General features: G+C 39.2%; 3 protein-coding genes across 7 annotated transcripts in view; all 3 read left to right on the forward strand.

Annotated features, from left to right (window-relative positions):
• Window positions 1-1,081: 1,081 nt before the first annotated feature.
• LOC128508750 (uncharacterized) overlaps window positions 1,082-27,073 on the forward strand; it is a 134,872-nt gene continuing 108,880 nt past the window's right edge. Inside the window, exons 1-5 of one of the 4 annotated variants that reach the window (XM_053480221.1) lie at window positions 1,082-1,181; window positions 1,434-1,814; window positions 1,917-2,063; window positions 2,208-2,263; window positions 2,342-2,726. In XM_053480221.1, the coding sequence (XP_053336196.1) occupies window positions 1,145-1,181; window positions 1,434-1,814; window positions 1,917-2,063; window positions 2,208-2,263; window positions 2,342-2,377 (657 nt within the window). In that variant the 5' untranslated portion in view covers window positions 1,082-1,144 and the 3' untranslated portion in view covers window positions 2,378-2,726. Of the gene's footprint in view, window positions 1,182-1,433; window positions 1,815-1,916; window positions 2,141-2,207; window positions 2,264-2,341; window positions 2,727-27,073 lie in introns of those variants that run through there. The other 3 variants (XM_053480220.1, XM_053480223.1, XM_053480222.1) reach the window with 3 other exon arrangements.
• LOC128508213 (uncharacterized) lies at window positions 12,458-13,804 on the forward strand. Its single transcript, XM_053479437.1, has 5 exons — window positions 12,458-12,530; window positions 12,645-13,046; window positions 13,126-13,272; window positions 13,408-13,463; window positions 13,757-13,804. Exons 1-5 carry the CDS (start codon window positions 12,494-12,496, stop codon window positions 13,802-13,804), a joined length of 690 nt encoding a protein of 229 aa, XP_053335412.1. The 5' UTR covers window positions 12,458-12,493.
• On the forward strand, window positions 18,531-26,575 carry LOC128508748 (uncharacterized). Of its 2 annotated transcripts, XM_053480217.1 has the most exons (5): window positions 18,531-18,603; window positions 18,718-19,104; window positions 19,238-19,405; window positions 26,307-26,353; window positions 26,447-26,575. In XM_053480217.1, the coding sequence occupies exons 1-5, from the start codon at window positions 18,567-18,569 to the stop codon at window positions 26,537-26,539; spliced, it is 732 nt and encodes a 243-aa protein (XP_053336192.1). In that variant the 5' UTR covers window positions 18,531-18,566; the 3' UTR covers window positions 26,540-26,575. The 2 variants fall into 2 exon arrangements, with proteins under 2 accessions (XP_053336192.1, XP_053336191.1); XM_053480216.1 differs by lacking the exons at window positions 26,307-26,353; window positions 26,447-26,575 and adding an exon at window positions 19,585-19,776.

The following is a 27,073-nucleotide window of genomic DNA, read 5'->3' on the forward strand; positions in this document are numbered from 1 at the left end:
GGGCCAGGTGGCAATAATTAACATTAATGGACCTCTGGTGTTCTCTGCATTTTAAAATCAAAGTCCAGGCTGCCTCCCTCTTTTAACCCTTTCCTTTTCCTTTTTCCCTCAATAAAATTATCTTTTTTTCTTGTCTCGTGTCTGTGTGTCTGTGGTGCCACCCATGCCACCAAGGGTCGAACCCATTACAGGCGTTTATAAGATTGTTATGATTTGCAGTCTTCGGGGTTTCACAGAAGCCGCTTAGCTGCATTTTTTCAGGAGGCATATGGCACTGGAGGAATTTTATGATGAATTTTCCATTTCACTTATGCTGTGCATCAACAATGGACTCAAAAGTGTCCTTATAAGATCCAAATCTTATAAGGCATAAGGATCTCTCTAAAGATGGAAAATTATAAGCACTGAATATAAGTGTCTGTCAAATGCCAAAATATAAATGTAAATGTCATGATAATGACCTTATTATTAGATACTGTGATTTCTAAGAATCCGTCCATGCCTTAACTTCAACAGAATAAACGAGAAACAGTGGAACTGGGCTGCAAGATCTAGCAAAATATACATCAGCTAACAGTGCAGTAGTCAACAGGACAGTATACAAACAATACACTGAAAAATGAGCTGAACAGATGCACATGGACGAGCTGTCTTCTGAAAACAACTTCTGAAACAGGAAACCCACAGTCAGGCCCTGAGACATCAGCTCACTCACTTATACACTTTTAAACGTTTATTCCTCAGACACTTGGGACAGAGTCAGGTACAGTATTGACCATGACTCAGCAATTTTACATCATATGAGAGAATATATTGCATTTTAAATTATGAAGTATTACACTGCAGAAAGATTTAAACTGCTGTAGTTGCTTTTTGTTTTTAACGGAAAATTCATGTCTTAGCCACAAACCTGTCTTTACGACCCCCAAGGTGACAAACATAAATGTTCCACTGGCTCTGCCCAATCATGTGGAAGATTTTGTCTACATCAAAGGGTTCATTTGAAATCATGAAGCATCACAGTTTAACCGCCAATGAGCTGTTAGAGAGAAACGTTCCACTGAGGTGGACCAATCAGATTCAAGAACCCACGCGCGCATGAAAGAGCTTCAGCAGCACGAGCCGCTCAGCACCAGTGTCTGAGATGGAGACATCAAGAGTCGCTCTCATCGCTCTCGTGTGTAAGTCACATTTCACTTTTACACACTTTATAAACTCTTCACACTTACTGTCAGCTTGTGTAGAAGTTTGTACACCCTCCTCAGTGTAATGTAAAGTGTGATGGGGTGTTACAGGTGTGTGAGGGTGTGTAGAAGTTTGTACACCCTCCTCAGTGTAATGTAAAGTGTGATGGGGTGTTACAGGTGTGTGAGGGTGTGTAGAAGTTTGTACACCCTCCTCAGTGTAATGTAAAGTGTGATGTGGTGTTACAGGTGTTGTGTTCTCCAGTCAGAAGAGGATCTCTGGAGCAGAAGTGGAGATGAGAGTCAGACGAGGAGACGACGTCACTCTCTACTCCGACTGTGTTGAGGAAAGTGGATTATATCCGATGTGGTTTAGAAACTGTTCAGAGAAAGATCATCCTCGCTTTAACATATCAGCTAAAGATATTATGAGCGGCACTTTTCTTTTTCACTCGTTTGTGTTTAATGCGTCCACCAAAGCACACGATCTGTTGATTAAGAACGTCACAGAATCAGATCTGGGTCTGTACTACTGCGCTCTGCATGGAAATAAAATAAAGAACAACAGCAGCGGCATAACCTATAGCGAGGTGTACTACTATGGAAACAGACTTACTCGACTCTCTCTTGGTAGGTGTGTTTAGTGATGCTTTCTTTCATTTAATGGTATTTTATAGATAAAAAAATTACAATAAGTTTTTTTACATTGTGTGTATCTTTGTTCTTTAACAGAATGCTCTGGCAGTGTGTGTAAGCCGTGTGTATCAGAGCACGGTGTTAGTTTGAAGCTGGTGTTCAGTGTGTGTGCTGTGTGTGTTCTCCTCTCCTCTTTTCTCTCCTCTATCTGTGTGTACTGCCTCTGCACACACACCACTAAAGGTACTCACACACTAAACCTCTTTAATTATAATTTAGACATTTTAGCTTAAATAAGGAGCGTGGCTTTAGACCAACAGGTTTAAAAAAATTTTTGGCAAATTGTTTGACTACATGTTTAAGATGGTGTTATGTCTTTCACCACAGATGTTAAAGATGATCTCACAGGTTGTGACAAAACGATGACTCTGACACGTGATGAGGTGATAATAAAGAACACTACTGTCTGCACTATATACTTATACACTGTCATCATTTACAACACTAACACTAACACTCAGATGTGTTTTTTATCCACTGCAGCCTGGAAGCTCTGATGTGTTTTATGTCTCTTTGGACATCCAGCCATTCCAGAAGAAGACAAAAAAGAAAAAGCGACCTCAGCACTTTGACTTTAGTACCTATTCAGAGGTCATAACTGAGAGATGTTGAGAAGGTGTTACTTCATTTTGTATCTCATTTATTACCTGATTTTTGAATTATTTATTAACCATGTGTGCATTATTTTTTTTTGCATTGTTTTTAACACTTAACATTCTTTAACATAGAACAAAAAATTATAATTCGTGACCATCTGATGTGTGTAATTTAAATGCTTGGTGCCTAAACTTTGTGCTCTTATTATTTATTGTTTAAATCATTGTAATAATTTGCAGATTAATTATACCAAAGAAATTGTTAAAGCTAATAAAGGTTTGTGTATATCATAATACCTTATTGTCCTACATTACAAAATAATGAAAACAAATAAATCAAGAAATAATAATCACAGATTGTGTCACCTTGTTGTCGTATAAGGGCAATATTGTAAGATCTTATGTGCCTTCTCAGGCAGAGCCTCAGACATCTGCATGGGCTTTCCAAACATCTCCAACTATCCTTCCTAGGTCACGTCCTCGATCAGTCATTCAGAGCAAACACTTAACACCTCACCATTTATCTTTATAAATTCTCCAAATGATTCATTCTATGTATGTGGAGTCATTTCTGTGCCAGACTGTGGAGAAGCTGTGTATTAAGGGGAAAGGTGTATTGGACAAAAGATTAAGTTAAACACTTATCTTAGCGCCGCGCCAGTGTCACCTACTTATAACGCGGTTCAGCTGTCATTTGACCGCCTATTGTTTTAAATAGGAAGCTGCTGCTGTCACACAATGATCGCTAGATGGCGCTTCCACCCAAAGCAAATAGTTTAGCTCCAAGATCAACTTGCACTTGGACAATGCGCCACTCATTCCCTCGTTGATAATCAGCAGTATATTTTTTTTCATATTCAACTGAGAAAACCTACTACAGAGTCTCTAAGGGGACAAAGAAAGAGGGAAAAAAACGGCAGGAGAAAAAACAAGTCATGTTTTGCATTATAACCCAAAGTTTTTGGCATGACATTTTTCTGCCATTTTTTCTCCTCCTTTGTCCATCTAGGGGCTTCGTACTATAACAAAAAGGAAGGCTCTACTTAATTTTATAACATTTTAAGAAAATTTATTAGTTTGTTCATTCTATTTGAAGCTTCTGAACGTCTCGGATGGAGCAGGAGCAGCGATTTAGTTCTGAACTCACTTCCATGAAATTATCGCTAAAACAATATTGAATTTGAATAAATCAGATCTACCACAGCAGATAATAAACTATGCTATGTCCTAACCAAAGCAAACACCACGATTATGCCTCTTTTCGTTCAGTGTTGCTAGGCAACGGACCACGCCTAATCGGCGGGAACGTGGTTCACTTGGCCGCGGTGTATTAAGCTGTATTTAGTTTGTTTATATTTAGAATTGTTTTAAAAGTACAAGAAGTACGCCCATGCACACACACACACACACACACACACACCTCCCCTGAGCCCTCAGTAAACATTTAATCACCGTCTGTATGCAAATGAGTTAAGACGTAGCCTAACGTAGTGTCGTGTCGGATTTCAGCGGTCACGGAGTGGAAAGACTTTGAAGCAGTTGCAGCATTTTTTTCAGTTACAACAAGCACAGCGATGAGTCAACGTTGTTTCACTGTTTATGACATAGTGACACTAAATAGCTGAACAGCTTCACTTTTCCGTTTACCTCTGAGAAAAAAAAAGCTGTATTTTGTTTGTTTATATTTAGAATTTTTATAACATTACAAGAAGGTAACAGTTTGGCCTGTGTAGTTAGTGCCCTTGTAGAAAATAAATAAATGAATAACACCTTCCAACCACCTCTCATAGTCCATTGTTAGTTTTAGTGATTTGGCAAAAACTAATTATCACTACATAAGTACCCCAACACTATTGATCATGAGTTTCAGCTGAAACTAATTCTATACATGCAACAGAAAATGTAGACGAAGATTCCAAATGTATTTTTCTTTTTTTGTATCTAATTTTGTATAGTTTTTTACTTGCATTATTGAGTAGCCTAACTCATACTATTTAATTGCAATTATTATAATTTTTTTTTAAGTTGTTGCAAATCAAATAAATTATTGTTGGTGTTTCAGCTGCTCCTGGCAATGGGTCGCTACAGCAGACAATCTGGTCCGCACACAAACTTGGCACAGGTTTTACGCCAGATTCCCTTCCTGACACAACCCTCCCATTTTATCTGGGCTTGGGACAGGCGCTTCATCCAGTGGTCAGGAATAGAACCTGGGCCTTTTGCATGGCAGGCGAAACACCTGCGCCACCAGTGCCCTATTGCTCTGATGATGTCAGACACAAAATCGCTAGTCTAAAAGATTTTAAGTGGGTGGAACTTTAAGGTGACAGTTACTAAATGTAAACTAATTGTAATTATTTAACAGTGCTCAATAAGTTTAATTACTTTAAGCATTAGGGTTTACAGTATAGACTGAGGTGATTAAGCAGAAATTTGTTTGTTATTTGTTCGTTACCTGTATTAACATACAGTAGTGAGGATATCATGAACTTTTCAATAACAAAATCATAAATATTAGGCATAAATTCAGGCTTTGAAATCAGACAATTTAAGTGATACAGATGATAAATGAATCACATCACATTAGAACCTAGAATACGTTACTCCCCTTGAAGCGAGAAAACTAATTTCACTCATCTCCTCTTCAAAATCGTCAACCTGTGAATTAGAACCTATACCGACACATTTTCTCTAACAGCTAGTTCCACTAATAACAGAACCCCTGTTGAAAGTAATTAACTGTTCTTGTAAATGATCAATAGTGTCAAAAGCTGCACTGAGGTCGAGTAACACCTCACCTCAGTGCAGCTTTTGACACTATTGATCATGGGATTTTTCTTCACAGATGAGAAAATGTAGTAGGATTTAAGGGAATGGCCCTCTTATGGCTTAGATTCTATTTGACTGATCGTTATCAATTTGTAGATTTAGATGGTGACCATTCCTCATGTTTTCAAGTGGAGTTTGGTGTTCCACAGAGTTCAGTTTTAGGACCACTGCTTTTTCTCTTTACATGCTTCCTCTGGGTAACATAATTCGTAAACATGGTATTAGTTTTCACTGTTATGCTGATGACACACAATTATACATTTCAGCAAAACCAGGTGAGAAAAAACAGTTTCCTAAAGTTGAGCAATGTGTGCAGGACATAAAAGATTAGATGTTAATTAATTTCCTTCTGTTTAATCCTGATAAGACAGAAGTTCTTTCTGATCACACTATCATTTTAAATGGCCTTTCCATTCCATCAAGTGCAACAGTTAAAGACCTTGGTGTAATTATAGATTCCAGCCTTTCATTTAAAGCACATGTAGATAATATTACCAGAAAAGCATTCTTTCACCTCAGAAATATTGCCAGGATAAGAAATATAATGTCACCAAATGATGCAGAGCAACTAGTTTATGCTTTTATTACCTCTAGGTTGGATTATTGTAACGCCTTACTTTCTGGTTGTTCAGCTAGGTGCATAAACAAGCTTCAGCTAGTCCAGAATGCAGCAGCGACAGTCCTTACCTGAACCAGAAGATACGAGCACATCACCCCTATCTTATTCACATTGCATAGGCTTCCTGTGAAATTTCGCATCGATTTTAAAATACTACTATTGACGTATAAAGCATTAAATGGTCTCGATCCGCAGTGTCTGAGTGAACTGCTAGTGTTTTACAATCCGCCACGCCTACTTTGATCAAAGGATGCAGGCTGCTTGTCAGTACCACATATTATTAAAAACTACAGCAGAGGACAGAGCTTTTTCTTACAAAGCCCCAAAGGTATGGAATAGCCAAATACAGTAAACAACTTGGGTAAAGGAGCAGATCTTGGGAACCATGGACATAGAGTATTAGGTGAACTGGTATGTTTAGATGCTGTCTTCCCCACTCTCATTGATCAGGTTTGTTGAAGTTGAGGTAATTGGTTGCTTTACATCTCAGGAGCCCTCATGTCTGTGTTTCCTTCTGGTTCTCCCTTTTAGTTATGCTGTCATATTTATCCCTGCTTGCACACTACACTAAATATACATTCACATTATACATTGTTCAACTGTGACCATACCTAACTGCCATCTTTCCATCTCTCTTGCTCTCTTCTCTTCTGCTTTCTCCTCTCTCTCTCCCTCTCTCCTTTTTCCTCTACCTATCTCTCTGTCAAGCTATACATGTCGCTCCTGACCTGCCAGTGATCCAGACCTCCTCTGCCCTTTGGACCTGTCTAACTTATCCGGAGTCCTGCTTCTGGTTGGAGATCTCGTCGCATGGAGGCCCGTGTGGTCTGCCTGGGATGCGGGTGGTGACTGGGGATGCTTTTACTTTTCCACGAAGACAGTCCTGTCCTCGACTGATGCAGACAGCTGTTCTCTGAAGACCTGTGACTTCAGTCGCTCAGTAGTTCAGGACTGGAATTTCCTACAGTCCACCTGAGCCTACAGGAACAAACTGGACTCCATTTAATTTAACACCTCTCCTGTTATACTGAACTTCCAGTCTCACATAGTATTATGCAGATCAATTCCTGCTATCCATTTTCACCCAAATGAGGATGGGTTCCCTGTTGAGTCTGGTTCCTCTCAAGGTTTCTTCCTATTACCATCTCAGGGAGTTTTTCCTTGCCACTGTTGCCGTCGTCCTCGGCTTGCTGATCGGAAATCATTTTGATTCATACACATTCACATTTTATACAAACTTAAATAATTATTTTGATTGTGTGAAGCTGCTTTGCAACAATGTCAATTGTTAAAAGCGCTATACAAATAAAATAAAATTGAATTTAATTTGTGTTCTTACCAAGGGGACAACTCACCCTAGTTGCATTGGTCTCTTAAAGTTTTACTTGAAAGTTTCTTCTCACTTTGCCAGCCCCTAGAATTCCACTTAATTTCAATATTACTTCCATTATCCACATGTTGTCCCCTTTGAACTAATAAACCCCATGTGACAGTTTTTGTTCACATCTCACACTGAATCACCTAAGAAACTAATTTAAAGTAAAAGTGAGAAATCAGGGCTATGTGATGCAGGGTGTGTTAGAATGCACAGCACAAATCCAAAACACTAGTTGGAAGATGCTAAGCATGCTAATTATTTAACTGCAGTGGAACCTTGGATTGTGAGCGTAAGGCGGTCCAGAAGTGTGCTTGTATATAAAAACGCTTGTATATTAAGGTGAATTTCCCCCACAAGAAATAATAGAAACTCCAACAATTCATTCCACAACCCAAAAATATTCACATAAAAATAATTCAAACAAAAGATAAAGTAAAAGTAAAAATAACGCAAACTTACACACACCTTTAAAAATAATTGTGGCTGTAGAGAGGAGAGAAGGAAGGGGGGGATGGGGGGTTCTGTGTAAGACAACTTTCTATTTTACACTATAAACTTTAATCACTCGCGTTAAAACTGGTGTGTGTGTGTGAGTGTGTTACGATATTGGATTTATTTGTTTTTTTTTTGTGTGTCTGGTTATGCTTGCTTTGTCTCTGCTATGTCTCAGGTGGTGGGATTGGGGGTGTCTCTTCTTTGTTCTTGCAGGTTCTGCCCACTTCTGCCATTGCCTGAAATCTGTTGGTTAATGCTCTGCCTGTCCTCTGTGGGTCCCGCCTCCTCCCAGATGATTGGTTCAACAGGAGACCCAGAGGCCTACTTAAGGCCTTCAGACGAGAGTGATACAAACCGTGTTTACTTACTGTTTATCCCATAATTGATGCTAAATGTTATTCGGTGTATGACCCCTTGCTACGTTCCTGACTATGCTTAGCCTTACCCTTTTGACGATTGCTTGGTTTTGTTCACCTATTCCGTGCATGACCTTTTTGCTTGTCTTGACAACGCTTCAGTGTTTGTTTGGTTTGTAAATACTTTTGTATATATTTGTATTTAATTCTTTATTCAGTGGCTTAGTAAGGATTTAAGACCATTTTGTTTGCACTTGGTTTTTCTTGTTTTGTGGTTAGTTAGGGGGTAAGGCAAGAATTTAGTATTTCTGTTTCTTTATTTTCTGTGCAGGTTAGTTGTTTCACTTTGGTACCAGGTAAAGGGGAATTTTGTTTATTGTTTTGGCCTTGTCGGCTTCTGAAGCTTACAGTCACCTTTTTGGGATTTGCTTATTTACCTTTTTGTAAATAAACACTAAGAAACCGCACCTTTGGTCTCACCTCTTTTTTTTCTTTTTACTCCTGTTACGGCCCGACCTAGACCAGGGCGTAACAGGGTGTGTGTGTGTGTGTGTGTGTGTGTGTGTGTGTGTAGGATGAATTACACACAGACACACAAACACAAAATAAAAGATACTTTATGCGCACACACTTGGTCACAGGGTTATAGTGAACAGAACACGCAGTGCACGGATGTTCACTATACGAGTGACGCACGCGCACTGAGACCAAGCATGGGAGATGATTACCCACAATTCCACAGCGCGAGAGAGAAGAACCATTGTCTCAAATGTGATCATGTGACTCTAGGTGTCAAAACAAGAAGCACATGCTTCTTGTGATCATGTGCCTCTAGGTTTCAAAACAAGAAGCATGCCACATGATACTAGATTATCTTTGGTACTCGTATATCAGGACTTGCTCGTTTTTCAAGTCAAAATTTTGAAATTGTTTTCTCGTCTAGCAGAATGCTTGCAATCTGGGTTACTCGCAATCAGAGGTTGCACTGTATTTTGGATCAACTATAAAAATTTCACCTATATGCAGAAGGCTAGTTGGTCGTTATTCTTTGCCTGTTTCAATTTTAAGACTGAGTTTCAATTATTTGTTACATGTACTTTACAGTACAGTCAAATGTTTTTTTCCCCCACCATATTTCTGTTAGAAAGTTGGGGTAAGAGTGCAGGGTCAGCCAGCAAACACACCCCTCAAGAAGAATAGGTTAAAAGTCTGCCAGTGCAGATTAGTGCTGTCCATTCAGCAACTAAGCAGGGACTCTGCAAGAAGCATGGTTTTGTCACAGTGCCCACCTCCACATCCTCTCAGAACTAATGGCATTGATATCTTTAACCCTTACCATCCTCTGTAGAGGAGCATGGTTTGTTATAAATGCAAAATGATGGCTGGCAAGGTAGTATTTTAGCTCCTCTATGAACTGCAAGAATCGCCCACTGCTTTTAAATGTGGTCCTTAAAATTACCTTTAAAAAATAGCACTATGGGATTTGTTTTCGAATTTAAAGTGCCTTATAAATAAAATACATTATTATTAGTCAATGCGCTTGTTCCCCAAGAGAGCTAGTGTGGGCCTCCTTTAGCCATTGGAACATGTGCTCCATGGCTTTGGCCTAGTAAACCAGATCGAGTTTGCACAAAGTAGCAGTAGGCTCATGCAAACCCACAAACAGACACCTGCACACACCTAATTCTTAGTGTTGGGCTGTGGTTGGGTGTGGATGTTCTCTATCTGATTCTCCAGGGGATTTATAAAGCCTTGATCAATGAAATGCCTCTGATACTGTGCCTTGGTCAGCCCCAGATGATTCTTCCTTGGGGTCATCTTTCAAAGCTAGTCCAGAACCCTATTAAGGTGGTGCAGGTGGTCAACCTAGGAGCTTGAGTATATTCCATCATTATCCAGGCAGGCGACTGCATTTTTCAATCATGACATATGATATAGGTGGAGTATGCTTAAAATATCCTGTGAGACTAGGCATGATAGAATTTTAATTCCAGTTTTGTTACCATCCACCCATGTTTGAAGAGCAAGAGGAGGTTCCTGCAGTGGAATACATAGTGCACCAGCGCTCAGGAAAGGATCCATAGGAGATACAAAGCAGACCTCTAAAGTTAACACTTTTTCACAAGCCAGCATCTACGACAAGCCATAAGTGACGACTGACTGCAGCTGAAGTCCAAAACACTGGGACTATGTTTCTTGGACCTTCTAAGACCTTCAGGAGGGCAAAACTGGTGGTGTACTTCCTATGTAGATCAATCTTCCATGCCTCATAAGTAGGACCATTCTTGTGTAGATGTCCCAAAAAGGCTACACAAGCATAATTCTACACACAAGACATGGAAGGTTGGATTAATCTCCATAGTGCGATAGTGCCACGATATTAAATACATATAATTTGTAACATGTATTTGGACTTATGCTGCTATTTGGGTGGAACCAACAGTTGGTGGATTAGGAAGCTCTGAGCCAAAATCTATGTTCTGACCTGATACGTTATGGCCCCAGTATTCATATACGAATTTAAGAAGAATCATGTAGCTAGTCTAGCACAAAAATCTGTTCCTTAGAGAAGGGGTGGGATTGGTTATGAATGTAAAGCAGCATGTGCACTCCCAAGCAGCACAACAGCCAATTGCACAGCTTTTAAAATAAGCTCAACACATGTTGCAGGTGATACATTTGAGCATCCAAAAAAAGAAATCCTCCAGATCATAAAATATCATACTGAGGGTAATTGGGTAGGATTAGTCCAGTGTTTGACTGACATGTGCCCTTAAGATAAGGATGACCCACCCTGAATGCATTGATCCCATACATTTTTCAATAACTTTCATAAGTGATTACAGAATCAGATCCATCAACCATGAGTATAGGACCCTGACCAACCCACTAAAGTACCCTTGTCTTGAAAACAGAAGATTTTTTAAATGGTATACTGGAGTTGTAAGCAAACTTAGTGAGGTGTTCATGGTATGGAACACTTCTGACTACATCAAATTAAATACTTAATGTGGGACTCACTTATTCATCATTTATGGTCTGCATGATTTTATCTAAATACTCAATGTGTTGTTTCATTGTTTGCATGTACACTTGGGGCCACCTAATGTATCCAGGTCTGTATTAACACATGTAGCAGTTCTAGGGGGTCTCTGACTGTAAAGGCAAAAGAACTCAATCAAAACCCAGTGAATACCTAAAGGAAAACTACTAGAGTAGAAATAGCGCTTAGGGCAGCAAGAGGTAACTTTTTTTTTAAAGAGGTTATGTTAAGATGGTTGTTTATTACAGTTTCTGCATTGACATTTCAGTTCCACAGTTTAGGAAGTGTTGCATTTGTTCTGTTTGTTCTGTAGCATTTTTGTGCTTTTGTATTTATTCTGTTTATGCTGTGGTTTTGGTTTTGTTTGTGTTTGCATATTAAAGATTACATCTGCACTTAAAACAAGCTTGCCCTCTATAACATGACCATGAAGGTAACGGTAAACCACAACAGGAAGCTGTTATAACTGGACAAGGTTTCTTTAGAGACTAAATACAACTTATTTATTCTGGACCTACCTGCATTGGGGATTTGAGCTCACAACAGCCTGATAAGTAATCAGATACTTTAACCACTGAGTTTCCAATGCTATAGATAATTGAATTATAGTTGCAGTTATGAGCCTCTGACATGGTGTAACTGTACAGTAAGTGCATAAGTTTTTGTTGTGGGCGTAGACGAGCAAGTTCAGTCTCACTGAAAAAAGAAACCCAGGCCTCAGGTTGCACACTCGCCTCCTTCACTGACTGATCTTAGATCTGTGCTTGACCTTGTTACGTGATTTTGACATTATTTTTTTATTTACATTTTTAGTATGTAAAACAAGGAAACTATCCAGAGGCCACTTTAAATGAGACAAAACATATTTATAATTCGGGAAATTTACCAACTTGAAGCTTACAAGACAATAATGTTCTGAGCTAAACCTGATTCCATTGTAAAAGTAAAATGCGTATTTTTTGTTCCTACTGTAAATGAATAGTGCACTGCAGACAGTTTTGAACCCATGTGGTGGTTTTTTGTTTTGAAAATCTTTCTCACCCACAAGCCTGTACTCACGACCCCCCCAGAAATGTTCCACTAGCTTCGACCAATCACATGCTACATCAAAGGCCTAGTATGAAAATGTCATAGTTTGGGGTTGTGCATCTCTGAATTGTGTATCAACAACAGTTTAACCGCAACCTGTGAGCTGTTGGAGAGAAACGTTCCACTGAGGTGGACCAATCAGATTAAAGAACACACGCGCGCATGAAAGAGCTTCAGCAGCACGAGCCGCTCAGCACCAGTGTCTGAGATGGAGACATCAAGAGTCGCTCTCATCGCTCTCGTGTGTAAGTCACATTTCACTTTTACACACTTTATAAACTCTTCACACTTACTGTCAGCTTGTGTAGAAGTTTGTACACCCTCCTCAGTGTAATGTAAAGTGTGATGTGGTGTTACAGGTGTTGTGTTCTCCAGTCAGAAGAGGATCTCTGGAGCAGAAGTGGAGATGAGAGTCAGACGAGGAGACGACGTCACTCTTTACTCCGACTGTGTTTCTGATAGTGGATTTATTACAGTCTGGTTTAGAAACTGCTCAGAGAAAGATCATCCTCGAATAATGATCTCACTTGCTGATTTGGTAAATGGTGAACTACTGGGTGGTGATTTGACACGCTATTCATTTCTGTTAAACAAATCTACTAACGCATATGATCTGCTTATAAAGAACATTACTGAGTCAGATCAGGGACTGTACTACTGCGCTCTGACTGAGCAAAAGTTTTCAGGTAATAACAAGGACATCTTGAACCGCCTCGATGTGTATCATTATGGAAACAGAGTCAATCGACTTTCTGTACAAGGTAGGCTTCTCTTCTCTTCTATTGAGCTGGATTTTCTGTCAGTGTAGTTCTTGCTGTAAAATATCTGTGTTGTAAGCAGAATCCTGCCCCAGTGTGTGTGAGCCGTGTGTATCAGAGCCGAGTGTGAGCTGGGAGCTGGTGTTGAGTGTGTGTGCTGTGTGTGTCCTCCTGTCCTCATTCCTCTCCTCCATCTGTGTGTACTGCCTCTGCACACACACCACTAAAGGTACTCACACACTCGCTCTCATCACTAACACTGATAACACTGATTTAGCATTCAGTAAAATATTAATTAAACCTGCATTTGCTGAAGGCAAAAAAAAAAAAAAAACTTTAAATGACACTTTTTCCCTCACAACAGAAATTAAAACTGAACCTGCAGGAACGAAAAAAAGGACAACTTTGAGACACAATGAGGTTTGTTACGAATATACACTACAGTTCAAAAGTTTGGGATCGCTTGCAAATTTTTTTTGCTATTGGTTTTTTGCTTTATTTTCTACATTCTACAGCAATACTGGAGATTTCAAAACTATAAAATAACGCATATGAAGTTAGGTAATTATGTAACAATAACACTAACACTAAGTCAGCTGTTACTTTAAGACATGAAGGTCAGCCTTTCTGGAATAGTTTTTACAAGAACGGTATTGCATCAAGTGCATTTTTAGAACCCATCAAGCTCCATAATGAAAATGTCTCTCATAAAGACCTTCTTAGGAAATCAAGACCAAAACTTACCCCTGTTGCAGATTTAAAGAGCCTCAGCAATCACCAATTAACAAACAGCACCTCAGATTAGAGCCGTTATGAAGCTTTACAGAATGTAAGCATCAGATATAGAATACATCTAAATATCAACTGTTCAAGAGAGATTATTTCATAGATTGGAAGCCCTCAGCATTGTTTTATAATGTAGAATGAAACAAAAATCAGGAACAACCATGGAGTTAAAAAGTGAACTTTTTAGTTTATAAAACATTTACAAAAATCATCTTTTTCTCTGCAGGTTGGAGATGATGGGGTTTGTTATGCCTCATTGGACATCAAGAACCTTGAGAAGAAGAAGATAAAAAGGAAGAAAGGAGCCCAGCAGTCTGATTTCAGCATGTATTCTGAGGTCAGATATGAAAAAACCGAGAACTTCTGAGGAGGCATCTATGACTTTTACTTTAAATTGCATCATAAAATAAAATGTTTTACCAGTATTGAACATAAAGCATGAAGCGAAATTTAAATATTTAGATGTGCACAAAGTTATATTTGCTGCTTGTGCTTTGTGATTTTTATTTTTTGATTATAGGTTTATTATTTTTTCAAAGTAAATATAAGACTGGAATTGACAGAACTGTTAAAACTCCCTTTAAAAAAATAAAACACTACAGTGATATCAGTTGTGTGTCCAGATTTTTATTTGAAATTCTGGCAGGAAGCAGTTATATATTTAAGCAATATCACACTTAGGGTTGTGCTGTTGTGATGTACTGTATGTTACATGGCTATATGAGCAGTTGTGCAGCCTGAGTACTAAAGATATCACAGCTAAAACAGCAAGTCCAACAGCATGACCTGGAGAGTGAAATTGCTTTTTAAACTCCCACAAACATAATTTATTATTAACAGATTATGATTTCTTTCTTTATTTGACGTTATTTTCTTTCCGCGTCTGGTGGAACAAAGTAACCACAACTAGTGAAGATGGTGACTGACAGTTAAAGTGTTAATTAGAAAGCTAGTGCACTATGTTTGGTGTACAATCCCTTGTTCCACACACCAAGTAGTGCCCTTGATCAGGGGTTAGAGCGGGATTTGAGATTCAGCTTTGTGTTAAAGCTAGTTAGCTTTGTAGCTATAAAAAAAAAAAAAAAAACATCTATGGTTTAGAGGCAATTCATAATGACTTAGAAGTGATTACTGCAGAGACAGCATGTTGTTTAAGACGACATAACGTTATTAGATGTGTGTTCTTGCTGAAAGTGCTTCTGTGACTGATTGTGTATGTGGGTTTTGTGAGGCAGCTGCTCTCTCCTCAGTACTGCAGGCTAATGTCACCCATGCTGCGACGTACAGTTAGTGTAATTAACTAATATTATAACATCTGTGATGAACCTGTGAATACAATGTCCCAATGCTATGATGCTCTATATCACCACTTGTAGATGCCTCTTGTCCAATCAGATTGCTCAGTCAGAACTAAAGTATGTATTATGTAACTTAGTAACGTGAGAAATCAGATTTCCCTGGGAGAGAGAAAGAGAAATGTGGATTAGTGAAGGCACCAAGTTTGGGATGATCATGAACCTGCCATCAGTTTCTGTTACATCCAGCATCAAAGCAGTGCAGTGATCAGGTTGCGTTCATTTGGCATCTCTGAGATTTTAGTTTCTAAGGCTAAGATTCCTCTGAGAATTCTGTATGAGACATAATATAAAGTAGTAAATGATCTACTAATTGCTAATATGTTTTTAGTTCAAAAGCAAGCCTGCCAAGCTGGCAACTTGGTAGCTCCCACAGCTGAACTTTAAAACTGCTCTTTAGAAAACCCAGGAACAATCCACAACATTATTTCTGTTGTCAGTGTGTCATACAGAAGGCATCAAATTTGGGATGATCATGGCCTAAGTGTCATCTCCAGGCTGATGTCTCAGAAGAGCAGCCAATCAGAGCAGAGCATTGCATCAAACTCTGTCAGTGTGCCATGGATGACCTGATCATGGAGAAGATCTTACTATGCTCACAACCTACATATACTTTTTTCTCCCCTATCTTCTCAGAACCACCAGGTACCACACAGCAATCTAATGATTCGAGTGGAGCCTGAAGGTCTTCCATCCCTCAATTGTGTACCACAAAATGGTATTGTGACCTGCAGCTAGTGGACATATCAGTTAAATAAAACTCTGCATTTATTTTTTACCCTCAGCGTGTGTACAGTCATGGTCAAATGTTTTGAGAATTACATAAATATTGGAAATTGGAAAAGTTGCTGCTTAAGTTTTTATAATAGCATTTATATATAATGCATTTGCTCCAGAATGTTATGAAGAGTGACCAGATGAATTGCATAGTCCTTCTTTGCCATGAAAATTAACTTAATCCCCAAAAAACCTTTCCACTGCATTTCATTGCTGTCATTAAAGGACCTGCTGAGATCATTTCAGTAATCGTCTTGTTAACTCAGGTGAGACTGTTGACGAGCACAAGTCTGGAGATCATTATGTCAGGCTGATTGGGTTAGAATGGCAGAGTTGACATGTTAAAAGGAGGGTGATGCTTGAAATCATTGTTCTTCCATTGTTAACCATGAAGACCTGCAAAGAAACGCGTTTAGCCATCATTGCATTGCATAAAAATGGCTTCACAGGCAAGGATATTGAGGCTACTAAGATTGCACCTAAATCAACAATTTATAGGATCATCAAGAACTTTAAGGAAATAGGTTCAATTCTTGTTAAAAAGGCTTTAGGGCGTCCAAGAAAGTCCAGCAAGTGCCAGGATCGTCTCCTAAAGAGGGTTCAGCTGCGGGATCGGAGTGCCACCAGTGCAAAGCTTGCTCAGGAATGGCAGCAGGCAGGTGTGAGCGCATCTGCACGCACAGTGAGGCGAAGACTTTTGGAAGATGGCCTGGTGTCAAGAAGGGCAGCAAAGAAGCCACTTCTCTCCAAAAAACACATCAAGGACAGATTGATCTTCTGCAGAAAGTATGGTGAATGGACTGCTGAGGACTGGGGCAAAGTTATATTCTCCGATAACGTCTCTTTTTGATTGTTTGGGGCATCTGGAAAAAGGTTTGTCCAGAGAAGAAAAGGTGAGCGCTACCATCAGTCCTGTGTCACGCCAACAGTAGAGCATCCTGAGACCATTTATGTGTGGGGTTGCTTCTTATCCAAGGGAGTGGGCTCACTCACAATTTTGCCCAAAAACACAGCCTTGAATAAAGAATGGTACCAAAACACCCTCCAACAGCAACTTCTTCCAACAATCCAACAACAGTTTGGTGAAGAACAATGCATTTTCCAGCATGATGGAGCACCGTGCCATAAGGCAAAAGTGATAACTAAGTGGCTCGGGGACCAAAACATTGAAATTTTGGGTCCAAAGCCTGGAAACTCCCCGGATCTTAATCCCATTGAGAACTTGTGGTCAATCCTCAAGAGGTGGGTGGACAAAAAAAACCCCACTAATTCTGACAAACTCTAAGAACTGGTTATGAAAGAATGGGTTGCTATCAATCAGGATTTGGCCCATAAGTTAATTGAGAGCATGCCCAGTCAAATTGCAGAGGTCCTGAAAAAGAAGGGCCAACACTGCAAATACTGACTCCTTGCATAAATGTCATGTAATTGTCAATAAAAGCCTTTGAAACGTATAAAGTGCTTGTAATTATATTTCAGTACATCACAGAAACAACTGAAACAAAGATCTAAAAGCAGTTTAGCAGCAAACTTTGTGAAAACTAATATTTGTGTCATTCTCAAAACATTTGGCTACGACAGTAGTTACGAAAACAGGAAAACCACAGTGAGGCCCTGCAGCACAGACTTCCACCTATAGCTTAAATTTGTTGTACACTATGCACACTAGTGCTCTAGAGCTCTAGAATAGGATCAAGCCGATCTGATTTAAATATTATATTTAAATTGAAAAAAAAAAAAGATAAAAGGACATGCACCCTTCCTGACTCAGGTCTAGAACAGGATTGCTGTGGTCTGAAAAGCCCTGCTCAGTGAACATCTACTTATTGTGCTTTTGTCCATCACCTGGTCCACTCCTGGGTTTTCCTGTGTCCACCAATTCTCAGTCAGATTTGTGTATTCACAAAATCCTGAATAAAAGCCAAAGGAGCTTCAGATCTTACCCTAACCCTAACGAGAACTAGATATATATGAAAACAATATTTAAGGAGAATTAAAGAGACGTACATGCACGAGCGAGCAACTTTAGTCTCACTAAAACAGGAAAACCACAGTGAAGCCCTGCAGCTCAGGATACACACCTACCTCCTGCAGTCACTGATCTCAGATCTGTTTTACACAAGAAATGGTCCTAAAATTCTACTTCATATGAATAAATTACTGATCAGTTATGTGACTGTTATTTCGCTAATAATAAAATTAAAATCTTGATTAAAAGAATTCAAGTCAGGTGACTTCTATTTCCCATTTCCTATTTGAACCTGATCAATTCATAAAGAAAAATATTCTAATTAATATTTAAATTTTACACTGCAGACAGGTTTAAGCTGCTGTAGTGGCTTTTTGTTTGTAATGGAAAAAAAAATAGTTTCTTAACCACAAACCTGTGTTCAAGACCCCCAAGGTGATAAAAAGAATTTCCACTGGCTTTGACCTATCATATCTCCATCATGTCCTTATTTTAAACACTAAACATCACAGTTCAACCGCAACCAATGAGCTGTTAGAGAGAAACGTTCCACTGAGGTGGACCAATCAGATTAAAGAACACACGCGCGCATGAAAGAGCTTCAGCAGCACGAGCCGCTCAGCACCAGTGTCTGAGATGGAGACATCAAGAGTCGCTCTCATCGCTCTCGTGTGTAAGTCACATTTTACTTTTACACACTTTATAAACTCTTCACACTTACTGTCAGCTTGTGTAGAAGTTTGTACACCCTCCTCAGTGTAATGTAAAGTGTGATGTGGTGTTACAGGTGTTGTGTTCTCCAGTCAGAAGAGGATCTCTGGAGCAGAAGTGGAGATGAGAGTCAGACGAGGAGACGACGTCACTCTCTACTCCGACTGTGTTTGGAAAAGTGGATTTTATTCAGTGTGGTTTAGAAACTGCTCACATCAGCATCAACCAAGTTTCATGATTTCCTATTCATATATGATGATTGATTCTTATCCACGTTACTCGTTTGTGTTTATTAACTTGACCAGTACCTACAATCTCCGGATTAAGAATGTGACAGAGACAGATTTGGGCCTGTACTACTGTGCTACGTTGGAGAAAAAGATTTCAAAAACAAATGATGGCGTGATCATCAGCACTGATGTGTATCATTATGGAAACAGATCCACTCGACTCTCTCTACTCGGTAAGTTTGTCTGATTATTCTTTCCTTTTTTTTTTAGTCTCACGTTTTGTAAAGGTAATGCAGCTTTATTATCATTCTTAAAATTGTGTGTGTGTGTGTGTGTGTGTGTGTGTGTGCGCGCATGTGTTATTAGATAAAAGCTCTTTTTCAGTTACTGTCTCTCCAAACACCACGACCCCGTGTGTATCAGAGCCGAGTGTGAGCTGGACGCTGGTGTTGAGTGTGTGTGCTGTGTGTGTTCTCCTCTCCTCACTCCTCTCCTCCATCTGTGTGTACTGCCTCTGCACACACACCACTAAAGGTACTCACACACTCGCTCTCATCACTAACACTGTCTCAGCATTCAGTACAACAGGAATTTTGTGTTCTTTCACCGTGAATATTATTAAATATAAGGGCGTGGCTTCAGACAGACAGCTTTAAATAATCTTTGACAAACAGTTTCTTTTGTACTTTAAAACGACTTAATTTCATCCACAGCAAAAGTGAAAGCTGATCTAACAGGAAGAGACAAAAGGACGACTCTGGGACATAATGAGGTTGGAGAAGGTGAGGTCTGTTACGCCTCACTGGACATCCAGAACCTCGAGAAGAAGAAGATGAAGAGGAAGATGACGGTTCAGCACTCTGAGTTCAGCACGTATTCAGAGGTCAGAACTGAGAACTGCTGAGGAGGCGCTAATGAATTTCTTAAATTTATATTACATCATACAGTTTATTATTTTATTAAACTGTTTGTACATCTTTAGTGACAGTTTCCACAGAGAGTCAGATGAATTATAAATGATTGCTGTTCGTGCTTCATGGTTTTATTGCTATTGTCTGATTTACTGTTTTTGAATATGAATTACAGTAGTGAAGTTAATAAACCTTTAAAACTTCATTTGTATTAAATGACGTTATTGTTATATTTTTGTTTATATGAAAAACTAAATTGAAACTATGGACACACACACACACACACACACACCACACACACACGCACACACACACACACACACACACACACACACACACACACACACACAGGAAATCTTTACTTTGATCTCTCAGACCCTGGCAGCTAAAGCCACTTCCTGTCTATCTTTAGTTACTGATGTAACATCAGCTTTACTTTGTAAAAGTCACATGATCAAAGCCATGAATAACAGAGACACTGACGTATCGTTTCCTCACACTCCATGGAGCAGCACACTAAACATCTAAATGCGGTGCTACAAAGACTTACCCAAGCCAACCTGGAAAAGACCTGGGCCATGGCTAAATATCCTCCACTTCAAGATCTAAAAGCTTAGCAATGCTTCCTGGTTCACGCCGGCTATTACTACAAATTTATTTCTTCATTTCACGGACATCACTGCCCCGTTGAACCATCCGAAGATTAAAAAAAAAAAGGAAAACAGTGCACTGTCGAGTGAACTCCTTAAAACAAACCTATCAAAACCCACCAGTTGTGGTTAAACCTGATCTCAACCAGCTATTTCAGATGCACACAAATGCCAGTGATGAGTGAGGATAACTCCCAGGCCCACAACAGAGAGTCAAAGGAGAACCTTAAGAAAAGCAGAACAGAACTATTCCACCTTATAAAAAGTGTGTTTGGCTGTACTGTAGCCCAGGTAGTGGACAAATGGAGACTTTACCTCGAAGACAGGCTATTTAATTTCTTTACTGACCATGTGACCCTGTAATAGGCCTTCACCTGTTCAACCTAGGTCCTAATACCCTGTTCCGAGAACATCCACCTCTGAAAGTTGGTACAGCACCCTGTTTAATTATTTTAACCACCAAGTTTTTTCTTACATCCCCAACTTTTTATATGAGGGAGATTGTTTTGACCAGGACCACACCCCTAAATGCATTGAAGCAACTGCCATGTGATTGATTGATTAGATAATTGCATTAATGAGAAATTGAACAGGTGTTCCTAATAATCCTTTAGGTGAGTGTATTATCATATTAAGTAAATATTCTTTTATGAACACAAAGTGCTTCGGGCTTTTTAGAATAATAATAATAATCATGTATTTAGCTGTTTGTGTCCAGCATTAAATAATTATTTTATCCATTATTTGACCATGGCTGGAAATAATAGCTGGAATGTGATTGTGAATTTATGACTGAAATAAAGCTGTTAGTCACCATGGGGAAACCTGCGGCTCGTACTTTTACTTTACAAAAAGCAGCGTTTTTATCAAAAGGCTGAAAAACGCCTGTTGTACAGTATACACAACGCAACAGCACGCTCAGTTACTGTAATCCCTCTTCTTACCTTTGATGTAGGTGTGAAGTTATCAAACCGATTTCGCGGATGGGGGAATTGGCAGAATTGAGGCATTTCAAACGATTAAACTAATTAATTTTGCTGAGTTAATTTAACCCAGCAAAATGGGTTTACTAGTCAACCCAAATGCTGGGTCATATTTAACTTTAATGCTGGGTTAATTCTACCACATAAATTGGTCAAATGTTCTACCCAGATGTTGGTTCATTTTAACTGGAATGTTGAGTTAATTCTACCTCACAAATAGGTTATTATAATTATTTTCATGTTTTACAGTGAATCTGTAAAAAAAAATACCCATGTCTATTAAACAGTTAAATTACTTTGATATACTGGTCTATTACAAAAAAACTTTCATGTTTTGCAAACCATACATATATGCAATAAACAACATCCTATTAAATGTTCTTGGAAAAAACATTTATTTTTTAGCACAAGAACAGATAATCAACAGCGACATCATTACTATACTATTACTCACAAGGGCAGAATGGAGTAATAACACAAATAGGCTGAGGCAGCTTCTACAGAGCAGGATCTCTTTGTGACATTAGATATCTTTTCTGCAGAACAAAACTATCCAGCCCTGGTGCTGTTTTAACATACAAACACTGTCTATGACTTTTCAAGTAGGCCTTGCTATTTCATAGCAACATTACAAAAAGTCCCCTACAGGAGCACACTGCTTTGGATAGTTAATGTCAAAAATATAAACTGCCTTGAAGCACACATGAACCGCCCCAAGTAGTGTGCATTGCTCCAGAGCCTGTCCCACCAGAATGACGAATGCCTGAGAGCAACGCTGGTCATTATCTCCCAACGTCAGGATGTAGGGGTACGGCCTTGACACTTCAGCCTGCTGGAGGTATTCCACCATGTTGGTTCCAACCTTAGAAAGAAAGAAATGAAAGAAAGTAAAACATTTGTTGAAAAGCAAAGATTAAACTGAATAAGACTATTAATTTAGTGTGTAATAGGATTGATACTAAATAAAAAATGACAAAGCTGTCCATTAAGATAGATAACCAGAAACAAAAACATGGAGACAGCTACTACCAAAATTAAAACAGCAAAATAATCATAGCTTGTAGGATACAGCTCTTTATGTAAGACGAGTTGATCTTGTGGTCTGCATTGATTTTAAGCTAATTACCGGAAAAAAAATGGCATAGCTGGTGTATATAACCAAAATATTAAAACTTCCATGTAGTAGTTATCTGTTCAGCTGGCACGCTAACTGAGAGTTAATTTAGCCTGAGTCACAAGCAACTTTGGTTAAAGAGGGCTACCTGGTTAGCTTACATGCAATTACTGGTAATACATTTGCATACTCGCCAAAGGGGGAAAGGTGTAAAATATTGTTATAACTCGAGAGAAACACAGGAGAAATTTGACCGTGGAGTAAATTACTAGCTAGTGAAAAACGGAAGGGTTAGCAGGTCTGCATATTTGTGAAAGGGTCAGTGTTTTGTATCACCCCAGAATTGTATTGTCTCAAGCAGTGAGATTAATAAAGTTCTAAAGTTAAAGTGGTTGCTAATGCTAACAACTTAACTAAATGCTAGTGTCATGCTAGCACTACAGTTCACAGTTTAGCGTTCATGGTGAAGGTGAAGTGATGGTGAAGATCACTTCACTATCTTCGTACATCCTGCAAACATTTTACAGGGAAAGCTAAAAAGCGAAGACATCTTATCCGTTTCTTTCATACACAGGTGGGGTTCTTCGGCTAACTACTGTAGCAGCTATTGTCAGCTAAATTATCATACCTCAGAGCAGCCTGAAAGTTTGTGTGTAACCTTAACATGGTAACAGTAATAAATGTTCAGTAATATGTGACTTGAGGTGAGTGAACATGTGTATACAGACCTTGTATTTAACGTCATTTTTCCTCAAATGCCCAAAGAGGATAACCCGTCATTAGCGGTGTGGGAGCTGAAGAGAGACAAGAAGCTGACACAGCTGCTGAACACACCGATGAACTTTGGGGGAGGGGCCAAGCAAACTTTAACCCAGCAGCTGGGTTACACAAAAACTACCCAACTTTCTGTAAAAAACCCAGAAAAATTACCCAACAGTGGCAACCCAGCGTTTGGGTAGAAAAAAACAACCCAGCGTTTTTTAGTGTGTATAAATTGCAATTCATGATAAGTGTATGTTGTTAAAGTATTTGTAGATATGTATGTAACGACAGATTAGAACGGGCCGGGTCGTGATACCGCGACACTTCGTGTGATCATTCGGTCGCACCGGTAAAAGGTGTCAGGGCCAAAGACAAAGCGCGCTGAAGAAGACACAGGCAAAGCCCAAGCCTCTGTCTGTCTAAGACACCGGCGAGAAAGTGAGGGAGACAGACAGGCATCAGTTTAGCGCGCTCTCTCAGGTTAAAGCGCACAAAGCACAAACTCTACTCTCTCTCTTCCTACTATAAATCCTCAGTAAGGGCATAAGCCCCGAGAGCATCTTTAGTTTTTTAGTTTTTTGTTTTAGTTTCCAGAATCCCGTCCGTTCTCGCGTAGATGGCGGAGCTCTGTTTATTTTGTGTTGGTTTCCTTTTAAGTTTATTAATTAATAATCCCCTGCTATCTCCAAACGGAAATGTCTTCCCGTGTCTGTCATAAGCCCTCACAACAACCCTGTGTCAGCTGGAAACATGTCTTGGTGCGGCACTCCCTCCACACAGCACCCCCTAACAATATAATTAGGAGAAAAATGTAAATTAAGGATGTCTTGAAACATAATGCAGTAACTCTTTATTCACTTGAAGACGTTAAAGGTGTTAATGTTTCAGGTCTCCGAGTGGCGCAGTGGTAAAGTGCTCACCCTATCATCCAGAGATCGCTGGTTCGGACCCCGGGTGGTGCTGTTTTCCTCTCACAGCCGGAGGCACAGAGAGAGCTGATTGGCCGAGGTCTCTCAGAGGGGAGGGATGAGAGGTACTTGCGCTCCCACATTAATCACGGCTCTACGGCCAATCAGGGGCGTCTGTGAGCTCGCGCACGTGGAAGGACCGGCTAGCGCTTTCCTCCGAGTGTGTTACTCCGCCCCTAATGGTGCGTGAGCAAGCAGTTCAAAAAGATGCGATCGGCTGACGTCACCCGGTTCGGAGGTAGGAGTACCCTCTAAAAAAAACAGTACCCTCTAGTGGCGATTCCTTACAATGATAGCAATTGAATGAGACTTAATAGTTAGATTTGAGACTTTTCTTTTTATTTACTGTATGGACAGTCATACAGTATTATGCTCTATCTATATTACTTATCTCTCTATATATTCTCTAATTATGACTTGAATAACTTGGCTCGCATCGAAATGAAGGGCATTTTTTTACAGCTTGCTGCGTGCAGCTGCGGCAAGTCGCGGGATCCCTTTTCCCGGAACATGCGTTTTTAATGGTGACATCTGTATCTGCTTGTGAGATTTTACCCTCACAGTGAGACTATGGGGGTCAGAAAGTATAAAAAACTGTCTGAAATCCAAACATACACACACAGGTTGTGTAGAAGTTTGTACACCCTCCTCAGTGTAATGTAAAGTGTGATGTGGTGTAGGTGTGTGAGGGTGTGTAGAAGTTTGTACAGTCAGAAGAGGATCTCTGGAGCAGAAGTGGAGATGAGAGTCAGACGAGGAGACGACGTCACTCTCTACTCCGACTGTGTTGAGGAAAGTGGATTATATCCGATGTGGTTTAGAAACTGCTCAGAAAAAGATCATCCTCACTTTAACATATCAGTTAAAGATATTATGAGCGGCACTTTTCTTTTTTACTGAAAATATTAGCAGCAGAGATCTTCAAAACATAGACAGGCCAGCTAATTTAATACCAGCTACAGTGGGTGGATTTAGGTGTTGGTGAATTAAAGACTTTGCTGGACACTGGCTGGAGTTAAAGAGCCCTGGTCAACAGAATTCTGTAAAGGAAGGAATTATAAGACAAACAGGATAAAACTGAGATTTTTATTTTATATTTAATAAAAAAACGTGTTTTACACCAGCAGCAACTTACAAATGAGGTCTCACTTTGAAAAGATGTACAAAACATAAAACACCACAAATAAGTATTAATCATAGAAAAACAATTAAACACCAACTTAAACGTTTTGTACTTTATAACTGTCCGTTATGACTTAAATATGACCGTTAGAGACGGTTGGTCAGGAAACTCCTGAAGTCAGATGCAGACAGGACACTTTCACTCACAAACTCCTGTGAATAAATACAGAGATAGATTCAATTAAAATTCATAATACTTAATTTATCAAATAAACAATATTTATACTTTGTTCCTCTCGCTTCACAACTCATGAGAACAGACCGAAACCAGAACCGAACCGCAGATTAAGCACGCGCATATAACCCTCGGTATTTTAAGTGTGATTAAAAATACAAGCTTAAACCAAAATAACGTGACTAAACATCGCTAAACAGCAGGTGACATTTATGTTCAGTATTTCGTTTCTATTTAGAAAGACGGGAATTAATTCCTGCTTACCTTTTCCACACGCGCGCCAAACGTTTGTCTTCTCAACACGCTGTGTTCTCTTCTCGCGATGTCTTCTCGCGATGTTTGCTCTGATATTTCCGGTTTTCATAGTGACAAGATCTCTTTGGTTTATATCAACATGATTAAATCTAATAAATGTTAAGTTGTTGAATTTCATGTAAATACAACATAATTTATTCATGTTCATCTTGGAAACATGAAATTATTATTATTATACAAATTACATTTTAGTACATGTAACAAGTAGCCATGTTCATTTTTTCCAGTGTAATCACTGACACTGTCTCACTGATTTCAACTTTTCATCACTAATAATAATAATAATAATAATAATAATAACAATAATAATAATAATAATAATAATAATAATAATGAATAAATGAAATGATGGAGCTCTTTGTTGTTTCTCCTCAGGTTCTGAAAAGAGAGGAGGAGAGCCGCTCACTGTAAATGACTTTCAGGTACTTTATACACACACACTCGTCTTTATTTAGTCTTTAACCTGCTGTACTAATACCTCTCTCTCTCTCTCTCTCTCTCTCTCTCTCTCTCAGGTACATCAGTGTGAGAGGAGTGTAAACGGAGAGTTCTGTTGTCACACTGAAGTCTTTTACACACTTCAGAAACCAACAATCACATCATATTAAACACACACACACACACACACACACACACACACACACACACACACACACACACACACACTTTAGTGTGCTTCTCTTGTTTGCTTTTTAATGTACATCTGTGTGTAGATGATCAGTGTGTGATAAAAATACTAAAGACAAATCTTTAATAAATACTAAAGACAAATCTTTTATCTCCATCAGGAACACACACACACACTGTCTGCTCTTATGTGAGGTTTTACTTTGCAACAGTGTGTGTGTGAGTGTGATGTTCAGTTTCTCTGTTCCAATAAGACTGGTGATACAACCACAGCACAGGAAGTGACCTTATGTTCTCTCACTGAGCTTCCTGTGTGAGTCAGAGAGAGAAAGAGACGTGTTATGTCATGCCCGGTCCATCATCATAAGTTTATTCTTTACTTTAGGTTTTACACCTGAATCGTTTGTCATTTGACCCCTAAAATCACTCCTGCTCTCTCAGTGCTTCTGTGGCAGCAACAAATTCAGAACACTGTTCACTCACCAGCGCCACCTAATGTTTAAATCAGGTCCTTG

The sequence above is a fragment of the Clarias gariepinus genome, chromosome 20 (genome assembly GCF_024256425.1).
Source record: "Clarias gariepinus isolate MV-2021 ecotype Netherlands chromosome 20, CGAR_prim_01v2, whole genome shotgun sequence".
Lineage (NCBI taxonomy): Eukaryota > Metazoa > Chordata > Actinopteri > Siluriformes > Clariidae > Clarias > Clarias gariepinus.